Source organism: Pyxicephalus adspersus, chromosome 4 (assembly GCF_032062135.1).
Source record: "Pyxicephalus adspersus chromosome 4, UCB_Pads_2.0, whole genome shotgun sequence".
In the NCBI taxonomy this organism is placed as follows: domain Eukaryota; kingdom Metazoa; phylum Chordata; class Amphibia; order Anura; family Pyxicephalidae; genus Pyxicephalus; species Pyxicephalus adspersus.
In genome coordinates, this window is record NC_092861.1 from 148905329 (window position 1) to 148917423 (window position 12095).

The window sequence follows — 12095 nt, forward strand, 5'->3', positions numbered from 1 at the left end:
CCAAGGACAATCTGAGGGGAAGCCAATTAAACTACCTGTGTGTTTTTGGAATGGGAGGAAACTGGAGTGCCCGGAAAAGAAACCAAACACAAACATGAGAGATTCAAACCTAACACTGAATAGGTGGTACTGCTATCCCTGAGCCAACCTGAACCGTGATATACATTACTTTCCTTCACTTCCTGGACTCCAGGAAACCACATAACTGTGGCCAGGTGATCATGCTGATTTACAGTGAGCTTGCAAATCATTGCCAAATCATACCCCACACAGCAATACTGCGCCTTTCCCACAGCAAATGTATATACAAAATAAAAAACCAAACATGCTTCACTCCGGATAGTGATTGTTTTATTGATATAGTACAATAACAATGAAAAACATTTCCTATAACTATTAATAACAATTAAATAAAACTGCAAATAAAACTAAATTCAACTTAAGAATAAAAAATAAGAAGGGAGTGAAGAAACCGCAACATACATAATATTAGGATCATCATCATTGCAGAAAGGGGACAGAAAGCAAACAATAAAGGGGATCACCTTTCTTTTAGGAATCTGTAGATTTTATCAACTTCTTTAAGATAATGCATGTGAATGTGACAGGCTGAAAAGAGTCTAATTGAAAATGTTTTCACACAAGTTTTACCCAAGATTTAACTGAACAAATATATAATTCCTGGGTGAAAGTTGTGTTTATCAATAGCTCCTTTAAGTGTGACTACGGTCAGAACCAAAAATGACATCTAGGGTCTGTTGTTATTACCATTGCATGCAAGGCACTTTTACATGTTGAGCCTGACAGTCTATGGATTATTTTTGATTCTCGGTAAGGGGAGAGATTTGCCTAATTACAATTTGATGTAAATGCCAATAACAACATCATTAACCATATTTCTGTGCATTTTTTATAGATATATACAAGGTGGAAGGCAGATAAATGTTGCAATCACTACAGTTCCCTTGTAATAAAAGACAATATCCAATAGTGTTTGCTCATTGTTGTGACTCCTGAGAGGTTGAACCTTGTTTCTGTTGGGTTCTCTAGGTTACAGCATTTTGCACATCACCAATACACGTCCATATCAATTCCATACAGTACGTGACGACTAACTAGTGTTCCCTTTTAGTATCCCCCTTATATACTTCATAATCAACGGTGCAATCTTGCTCGGCATTGATCACATAGTTACCGCCAAATAAAGACATTGGGAATACACTGATTGGCCAGCTTGGCATGAATGGAAACCCCCCCGATGTCCTTTCGTAGACATCATATGACCAATGCCTATGCATGAATCACATGACTTGCACTGGATGGGTTCCAAAGTAGAATTACAGTATTCAACATTCATTAGCTTTCCCCTACACTTCCTAGAAAATATTAAAAAAGTGTAATGTATTACAGTGTGATACAAACATTGAGTACAAAGCATACTGCAGTTAGGTCCATAAATATTTGGACAGAGACAACTTTTTTCTAATTTTGGTTCTGTATATTACCATAATTAATTTTAAATGAAACAACTCAGATGCAGTTGAACTGCAGACTTTCAGCTTTAATTCAGTGGGTTGAACAAAAGGATTGCATAAAAATGTGAGGAACTAAAGCCTTTTTGTTTAACACAATCACTTCATTTCAGGGGCTGAAAAGTAATGGGTCAAATGAAAAAGCTGAAAATAAAATGTTAATTTCTAATACTTGGTTGAAAACTCTTTCCTGGCAATGACAGCCTGTAGTCTTGAACTCATGGACATCACCAGATGCTGGGTTTCCTCCATTTATTGCCCTGCCAGGCCTTTACTGCAGCGGATTTCAGTTGCTGTGTGTTTGTGGGCCTTTCTGTCCGAAGTTTAGTCTTCAACAAGTGAAATGCATGCTCAATTAGGTTCAGATCAGGTGACTGACTTGGCCATTCAAGAATATTCCACTTCTTTACTTTAATAAACTCCTGGGTTGCTTTGGCTGTATGTTTTGAGTCATTGTGCATCTGTAATATGAAACACCTCCAATCAATGTGACTGCATTTAGCTGGATTTGAGCAGACAGTATGTCTCTGAACACCTCAGAATTAATTTTTCTGCTTCTGTCCTGTGTCACATCATGGATAAACACTAGTGTCCCAGTGCCATGGCAGCCATGCACGCCCAAGCCATCACACTGCCTCCGCCAGTTTTTACAGATGATGTGCTATGCTTTGGATCATGCGCTGTTCCACGTCTTCTCCAAACATTTTTCTTGCCATCATACTGGTAAAGGTTGATCTTGGTTTCATCTGTCAAAAGAAGGTTTTTCCAGAACTCTGCTGTTTTTTTTTATGTTTTTGAGCAAAGTCCAATCTAGCCTTTCTATTCTTGATGCTTATGAGTGTCTTGCACCTTGCAGTGCACCCTCTGTATTTACTTTCATGCAGTCTTCTCTTTATGGTAGACTTTGATATCAATACGTCTACTTCCCGCAGAGTGTTGTTCACTTGGTTGGCTGTTGTGAAGGGGTTTCTCTTCACCATGGAAATTATTCTGCGATCATCCACCACTGTTGCCCACACCAGCCCATGAAATAGCCTTTGAGTCAATTGTCCAACCCAACCCAATTGTTCAACCCACAGAAATAAAGCTGAAAGTCTGCAGTTCAACTGCATCTGAGTTCTTTCATTTAAAATTAATTGTGGTAATTTACAGAACCGAACCATTAGAAAAAAAAGTTCTCTCTGTCCAAATATTTATGGTCCTAACCGTATAAAAGCTTAAAAACTATTTTCAAAGCATGCCTGATTCATTTGATCTCGTTGCAAATTGTTTTTACAAAGATGAATAGAGAGAACACATCACAGGCCATGATGGACTGAGCTAATCATAAAAGACAGAGAATAAATGTGTCTGATCTCACTGAGAAAACAAATGCATATTTAAAAGAGAAAAGATGTGAATGTAATTAAGAACAAACACGGTGATAGATGTATTGTAATCCTCCTTTTTATATATGAACAGCAGACTATCCAAACACAATTACACCCATGGACAGGGTTTATTATGACAATATCAAAAAAGAAATGAACAGAGATTATATGTCAAATGTAATGAAGAGGCAGAGAGATGAACCTATTAAAAGTACATTTTGGAAAAAAAAAAAAAAACTGGCTGTGAAATTCGTAGGGGGCCCTTCCCATCGCCATATTTTTCTTATTGACGGTAAGATCTGGGAACCCTGTACCATTGTAAAAAGCAGAAGTGTTCCTTGTTCCACCCAGTCTAGTGCATTATTGGGCTTGGAAACATTGCGCTATTGGTAATAACGTCATGCTTCTGTCTTTTGTCCTCCTGTTAGCTTGCCGCCTTCACCCTTCTCAAACGGTCAGGCCAGAACATTCCTTCAGCTAAAGATGGACACTTCAGATTCTAAAGATATACCCAGGTGCTGGTCATGTAGAAAAGTCCAGCTATATTGTGACCAAGGCCCCATATCGTCAAATCTGCTTTTTGCACACTTCAAACACATAGTGTTCAATTACTAAGTTTTCCGTGCAAAACCAATGCAGCAATGCTGTGTTGGTAGTGTCCCAGTGCGTCTATAAAGAATGCAGGATAGCTTACCAAGCATGTGCAGACTGGGATCAAGATATTACAGAAGTGTCAGACTCGTGCAACTGAAAGCAGAATATGATCTACATGTAGTAACAGTTGATGGGAAGGGGTCTTCATGAAACCGGAACATGAAGGAAAGTTTCATCTTTAAGGTAGGTATTCTTTTTGGGACATGAAACTATATAAGTAAGTCTGTTTTAGGTGTATCCAGTAAAAAATCCAGCTGATGCTAAACATTTAAGGACATTTCAAACTACTGTACACTTCCACGCTTGTTTTATGAAGGCCTTTTTGTGTTACAGAATGACTGTGCCCATGTGTACAAAGCTAACTCTATGCAGACCATGAACGTCACCCCATGGTATGATGAGTCTAGCATGAAGAAACTTAAATTGCCTGCCCTGACCTCAGCCCTACTAATGACCTTTGGGATGAATTGGAACTGGAAATGCATATTCCAAGCAAGGTCTTCTAATTCAAAATCAGAACCTAACCTCACAAATGCTCTTTTATCTGAATAGGCCCACATTTCCCATGAACACACTTCAAAATATTTTGTCAAGTCTTCCCAGAAGAGTAGGCAAGAGTCTTTTGTAGCTAAAAAGGGCATGGAGGGGCACAACTACATATTAATATTCATGTTTTTTTAATTAGATCTTTAACAAATTGATAAAGGTGTGATGGTCTGATCTCCACAAACTCGAGGTCAGAGTGTAATACAGATCCTGTGATTCTGACCAATACTCAGAATTAAAGTAGAAGTTAAAAGAAGAAAGTCTATTCAAAAAAAAAAAAAAAACAGAAATACATTTGTAGATGCAGTCAAGGAGCTTACAAATATTTCTGTTGAAGAGTTGAGGCTGCTCTGGAGATGAGGAAACAACATTGAGAAGTTTATTAGGAGTTGCTGTATTGCATCTGTCTGAACATTGAAGATTGTCGAGATACTTTTATGATCCATTTCAAAAACACTGGAGGAGTGATGAAGCGCTGAGTGCACTTATCCTCTACAGACAGATGGCTATGGCCAATTTAGTTGTGACCTTTCTGACCAAAAATGTCAACCTACTCAGAAGTTCCATGGCAAGAAACATGGATTTTTTTTTTAACTACCGGTATATTTATATTTTTAACCCAAGTTATAAACAGTGTTCCTATACTGTTGTTGTGTTCAATGCTGTCCAAGGCCAAAGGATGGTGTCGGAAAAGCCAAATTATAAATTGCCTTTATGTATGAAAGAGCGGCCTGAAATTTCAATTAGGTAGCCGTTATAAACAAAACGAGATTTAGATTTTTTTTACATCCTTGAGTACCTTGAAAGAAAATAAATCCCACCCTAATTAATACAGCCCCACTGCTTTTCCCTGCAATATATTGCAGTGCTACCAGCACAAGAGGACAACCTATATTTAAATACAAACAAGACAAGAAGAGATTAAAGAATCTATATAAAGGCGCCCATACAATGATTTGAGATCGATTTAGAGTGATTGCAATCATGTTACATCGAAGGATACAACAGGAGCGGTAATGATCCTTGTAAACAATCAGCGAATTGATTTGGATTGTGATTGTTTCTCGCGACCCAGACAAATATTTGTTCGATTGGTCAGAAGCGATCGACAAATTCCCACAGAGGGGAAATCAATTGAGAGATTATCAAATCTATTGAATACAGAATCTGTGGTGTGCATTTTATTTCACAGAATGATTGACTAAAATGAGAGATATATCATGATGATTTTGGATGTGAATAATAATGTGACATCGTTCCTGCATCCTGTGATTGAAAATATCAGATGCAGATGTAAATAATTAAAAATAATCACTTAATTGATCTGGCTTACGATTGATGATTCTAAAACACAGATTTTTTTGGAAGCAACCAACAAAACCCTGTCACAGTCGATCCTCTTGCAGTCAAAATCAAAATCTCACTACATTGATTGGAGGATCTTTGGATCTTTTTTCATTCATTTTAGTGATTGTATTGGTGTGTGTGATCACCTGATTCTGCAATCTGACAAGAATGGAACATATTCAGAAACATACTGTAGTTACATAGTAGTTCTATAAAGCATTTGTTGCATTTGCCAGCTTATCAGACTTTCGTTACTATAATTCATTAGTTCTGTACCAAAATTACATGCACAAACTTGATTACATTTCTGTGATTGCTTTTCTAAAACCAATTTTTAAAAAGGCTGAATAATTTACTAGTTCTTTAAGCTTCAACAGCCAAATACTACAAAATGCTAGCAAAACCTTCTTAACAAATATAACATCAGTGCATATAGATAGTCGCATTTATCAAAAAGATCTCAATGGCAGTCATCTGCATCACAGGCAGCAGGGGTCACACAGAATGAACGGCCCCTTTCAACTTCTATTCATATCGGCAGGATTAAACATAAAATACTAAAAATAAAAAAAAATAATATTAAAAAAAATATATAATAAAGGTGAAATAACAAATGGACACACACAAAACTGATCATAGAAAAATCCTGATTGTCTGTAGACAAAAAACACAACCTGAAATATTTAATAGCTAACAAAGTAAAACACAACATCTATGTATATAACATAAAAAGTTATATTTCAGAGTTTATACAGTAAAAGGTGTCCTTAATAAAGAGGACCTGTCACTTTATAAACCTTCTGTACACAGTGTATGGTACGGTAGGTCCTTGGGCAGGTTGGTAAGGTTGAGGTATACTGCTAATGACAGTTTGCGTTTTTTTCTGCCTTTTTGCCAGTGTTGTCCCTGAAGATGGGACCTGGATGAAGCATATGATTGAACTATCACTGCTCTTTGTTTTCAGCAACCTTACAAAATGGACGGGGGTGACAATAAACCCACTACACCCCAGGGTCTGCGTATAAACAGGGGTTTATAAAGTTAGATACCCCCTGGAACCTTTTACTTGCTCCTATTTACAGTATACATTCAATAACATGGTTTACTTCTACACGTGAAACTGTTGAATGGTGCATGATTCCTTTCAAAGGAGTGCAAACCGTTTGTTAAAATATAAAACAGTGAAAGTATATAGGAATATACAAGGGGTATAGACCGTCATTTCCAGAAGTCGTGAGGGTCCCATTACAGTGGGACACACCTAAAAAGAATGCTGTACCTCAGCTGTAGAGGTGTGGGTTTAGGAAGATTTTCATGCAAAAATTCTCACCAGTTATAAACTTACATACAGATTTTCATTCCTTCAGATGTAACTTGCAACAATTTGTGTTTTCCCACTCAACCATTTCCAGATTACAGATGACATATCTCTCTTTGCCAGACCAAAAAGGAGGTCTTCTAAATGTTCTGGCTTTGAGAGACAACTTAGTAGTGCAATCTGCACTTGGGTGCTGTAAAAGGGTGACTTCCCCCCCTACTACACCAGAAGGATTCAGTCTGCCCAGCTATGATTTTGATTGGGTAAAAGTAATAAAAACTCCCAAACGAGATGACTCAAGACTTTTGAAAAATATGTAGTAGGTACGTTTATGAAAAACCAAGACCTCCCCCCCAAAGACTTAAACACTGCATTATTCTTTTTTGCTCTCTAAACTTTCCCTCTTGGAGTGGTGTCGGTGGCATGCCAGCTCCATCAGCTCAAGTCCCCCAGAGATCTTCTGCTGGAGGGCAAAGAAGATAATCATGACTAGTGCATACCATCGTACAAAGCTGTACATGTAGAGACAGACGATGGATGCCACAGTAAAGGCGGTCCAGTAGAGCAGGGAGGCGAACTTTATTAAATGAACCCGGAATTCCGATTTGCATGGAGGGATTTTACTCCGTCCAGTGACGTCAAAGTATCTGTCTCCTTCGTAGAAGGCACGCAGCCGCTCCTCCTTCTCCTTCCAGCGCTCTTGGCACCAACGCTGGAGTTCTTCTTTGGAGTCGGGCAGGCTATCGATGGGGTATCTACGAACATGGAAATGAATTTCCCGAGGAAAGTTACCGCTGAGGATATGTTTTTCTGTCTGAGGAATGTTGCGAGGGTAGGCTACGGTTATGTCATGGATGGCATCGAGGTTGTTGCCTAGAAAGAATAATAAAAATTGTAAATATGTAATAAATATGGAGCAGTGTTATATATGACTAATATAACTGACAAGCAGGAAAGAAAAAAAAGATATAAGGTATTGTTTATATAAAGCAAATTCCAAACTTTAGCATTTTAGGCTCAGTGCAAAATTGTACAGGAGGAAGAAACTTTTTAACAAATTTAGAGGCATCGGTAGTTATATGCCATATATACTCAAATTTAAACCTACCTGAATATAAAACAAGGTAACTACTTTTACCTAAAAAAACAGGAAAACTTCATTGACTCAAGTATAAACCTAGGTCACAAAATGCAACTGTGACTGCTAACATTTAAAACAGTTGAAGACTTATAAATCTACCCTGGCAGATTCATAAAAGATCAAGAGGGTACGACGGCTGTATTTTACTATGGTAAAGTGGGTTTTCAGTCTTTTTACTGACAATGAAAAGATCACAAAAGATGGTTTCCAGCAACCAATGTCAATTTGACTTGCATACACAGATACAGATGTTCCTTACTCAATGTTCAGGTTTCGCTCCAACAAACTGGTCGTTAAGGAAATTGGTCATTAAGTGAGCAGAATAGTAAAGAGTCAGTCTGTAGATCAGTGAGCGTGAATCAGTGACAGGTCATTGTTCGTTTGCTTTGAGAAACTACTCAGGACAGAGAATGGAGCCAAGAGTGACGGGGAGAAGCCTTGTTACTGTACACACATCGGAGAACTGGCCATAAGTGCGAGCCGTCGTTAAGTAGGTAAGTGAGGAATAGCTGTACCCTCACATGCAGATAAACCCACACCGACATACACTTACCTATACTGCACATTAATTCATACATACAAACCATCCCCTACATACAATCACATGCACACACACACTCATGTACTCATACATACATATCCACTTAAATTCCACTTGGTGGCATGGTTAGTTATTCCTCAAGCCTCTTCACTTCCAGCAATTCTGTGTAGAGGCAGCATAATGAACTGTGCTCTATATACCCTCCTCGCATGAGCACAGAAGGTTGGGGAAACAAACAGAGCATCCTACTGCTATAGAAAAGTAAAAAAAAAAATGGCGGGTGGGAAACCCTGCTACAGAGTGTCACTTGAGTCTCCAGGGACTGATGACATCAAATCCAAGATGGTGGCACTCGGCAGCAGGCTCAGGCCTTTTGGATCTGAACACAGGGAAGGCTTTAACAGGTATAAAATATGCATAAAATACATATATAATCATATCAGTAGAGTTTTATTAAAATGAAGGGTCTGGCGACAGAGTCTCCAGAGGGTATTTGTAAAACTTTTCCTGGTTTTAAAGCAAATGTCTACAGCAAAAGCACTGTTGTAAAATAAATCAATATATATTTTTAGCTATGTTATCTAAAAGTAAATCTTTTAATAAAAAGATTTTAAAATAAAATATTAATCACACCACTTTGGACCAATCTGGATTAGAAAGCAAGCCAAACTCCATATCTCAGTACATTATTACACAGTCAGCTTGTGTTGCATTCAGTACAGTCTATGAATATGCAGCACAAACCAAGCCATCACAGCATTATTTCCACATGCGCTCAGACAGGAATGTAAACAGATTGAAAATAAGGTAGCCGCAATAATGCGTGTAACCCTCCATCAAACTCCATTGATCTCTGGAACGTTCCAAGAGCGGAACAAAAGCCAAAGTTTCAGAGGCGGAACTAATTTCCTGGAAAATTGAATATGTACAGCTGCTGGGGGGGTTAAAAACAGAAGGGCATGCGCAAGATGCGTTGCGGAGATGCTGGGACTAATTTCAGATCTGTAAAGGTTCCAAAAACCATTGTACTTCTAGATTAGTGTTTAAAAGGGGATAAATAGAACATTTCGTTCATGAGAAATGAGCTTTGAACACAATATTGCTTAGAGATTTAGATACATTAAGTAGTTGCGAGCTGCGTCTGGGATCAGCTGGTGTAAAGGAGCGTAAGATTGCGGGCTTAGCTGGAAAATATATTACAGGTTTTTACACTTGGTTAGACCCTCAGATAATCATACCTGCCTATAGTCCAAATTGCAGTGCTTAGGTTGAATGGAGTTTATCAGAGATGAGTGGGAATTACTGAAATGAGGTTAATTCAGGGTCTAGGTAAACCTAGAACTTAAAGAACCTGGTGGTCAGTGAGGTCATCTATCTTTCTTTCATCTCTACTTAGCAAATCACTCAATATAATTGAGCAGTTTTTAACTTCTGACTGAACTGGCTGAGGAAGGACTTATTACATTGGTAATCAAGCATGAGCACCTTGTTTTTAAAAGCTAAAGTTAGGTTAGGCTTAGGGTTGGGATCAGTTTATGAGCTAGGAGTTAAGGCTGAGGCCAGGTTCAATTTAGGAGCTAGAGGTAAGGTTGAGATTTAATGCCAGGCTCAGTTTAGGAAATAAGAGTATGGTTAAGTGTTAAGGTCAGGTTCAGTTCAAGAGCTAGAGTCTTGGTTGAGGTTTAGGGCCAGGATCAGTTTATGAGCTAGAGGTTAGGTGGAAGTACAGGGCCAAGTTCATGTTAGGAGGTAAAGGCTAAGCCGAGGTTAGGAGCCAGGTTACTTTTGTTAGCTGGATTTAGTGAAAGAGCTAATGGTTAGGTCAAGGTTTAAGGAAAGGGTTAAGTTTAGAAGCTTGAGGTTAGATCAGGCTGGTGGTTCATTTTAGGACCTAAGGGTTAGGTTCAATTTAAGACTTGGTGGTTAGATCAGGCTTTATTTTATTGTAAAAGATCCCATATTTATACTGTCAACATCCCTACTTATAACTTATAGAGAACAAAAAAAGGGACATACCAATGGGACTCTAACGACAGTTATTTTTCATAAAAGCTTAAACATTTTTTTACAATTAATTACATACATCTATAAAAAAACATTGCTTAATTTACTATAATATATTGTGCTGACATAGTACATATACTTTTATCCAACGCATTTTGTAGACAGAATCCACTTCTTTAGGGATACGGTACAACACAACTAAGTATCTCAGCACTACAACACAATGCAAAAAAAGACTATTACTTCCATGTTTCACAACATATTTACATCAGTTTCAAATATCAACTTCATAATGTCAATCTCTTATATAAATACATACCAGTAAAACATAAAAATTTTAATAAATTGTAATGAAATGTTTAAGCTTTTATGAAAAATAACTGTCACAATAGTGGGAAGAATGTATCTTACATTGCTGGCCATTGGGAAGAATGTCACCTTTACAGATAGCCAAACAAATCATTGGTGTCACTTAAACTGACTTAAGAGGTCCAAAATTCCCATTTACCAAGGAACCCCTAGTAACCTCTGTGAAAACCCTAAGGTTCCACGAAACCCTGGTTGAGAAACACTAGGTTAGATCGAGGTTTATAGCCAGGCTCTGTTTATGAGCTAGGGTTTGGTTAAGGTGTAAGGTCAAGTTCAATTCAAAAGCTAGTGGTTAGGTTCAGATTTAGGGCAAGGTTCTGTTTAGGAACTAGGAGTTAGTTAGAGATTTAGAGTTAGATTTATTTTAGGTGCTAGATGTTAGGTCGAGATTTAGGGCCAGGCTGATTTTAAGAGATGGGGATTGGTCAAGGTGTAAGGACAGGTTTAGTTCAAGAGCTAGAGGTTAGCTTGAGATTTAGGGCCATGTTTATTTTAGGAGCTAGAGGTTAGGTTGAGGTTTAGGACCAGGTTCGGTCTAAGAGATACAGACCAGGTTGATGTTAAGGGCAAGGTTCTTTTTAGGGAGCTAGGGGTTAGATGGATATTTAGGGCCAGGTTCTATTTAAGAGCTAGGGTTTCGTTAGGGTTTAGGGCCAGGTAAAGTTTAAAAGCTAGAGGTTAGGTTGAGGTTCAGGACCAGGTTTAAGAATTAGGGGTCAGCTGGAGGTTTAGTGCCAGGTTCAGCTTAAGAGATAAAGACCAGGTTGATGTTAAGGGTCAGGTTCTTTTCAGGAGCTAGGGGTTAGATAGAGATTTAGGGACAGGTTTGGTTAAAGACCTTCAGTTGAAAGTCAGGTTCAGTTTAAATGCTAGGTGTTAGGTGGAGATTTAGGACCAGGCTCAGTAAAATAGCTAAAAGATAGACTGGGCTAAAGGGTAAGTAACTTAATATCAATTTTTAAAGTGTGATAAAACTCCAACAAAAAACCACAAAAAAAAAGTAAAAGCTTTAGTGCAATATCGACAATGACTATGTACTTGCAATAATTTCGTGCCAGAATTCCATGTGATGAAATTCTTGCTACAGCAACCCTCACACTCAGTCGATTTTAAGTAGCCAAAAACGACTATAGCGGTGACACCCATAGGGAATTAGTAAGCAGGACAACCAGCTGTTCATGGAAAATGCCATAAAGAAAATTACAGACCCGCAGCAGGGAGCCTGTGTCTACAGACTAATTTTAGATGCAAATTATTTTACGTTTGACTGGAG

At 38.1% G+C, this 12095-nt stretch overlaps 1 protein-coding gene across 2 annotated transcripts in view; it reads right to left on the reverse strand.

Moving 5' to 3' along the window:
• Positions 1-334: 334 nt before the first annotated feature.
• LCLAT1 (lysocardiolipin acyltransferase 1) overlaps positions 335-12095 on the reverse strand; it is an 81354-nt gene continuing 69593 nt past the window's right edge. For both annotated transcript variants that reach the window (XM_072409963.1, XM_072409962.1), the window contains one exon: positions 335-7640. In XM_072409963.1, coding sequence (XP_072266064.1) covers positions 7141-7640 — 500 coding nt within the window. In that variant the 3' untranslated portion in view covers positions 335-7140. The remainder of the gene's footprint in view (positions 7641-12095) is intronic.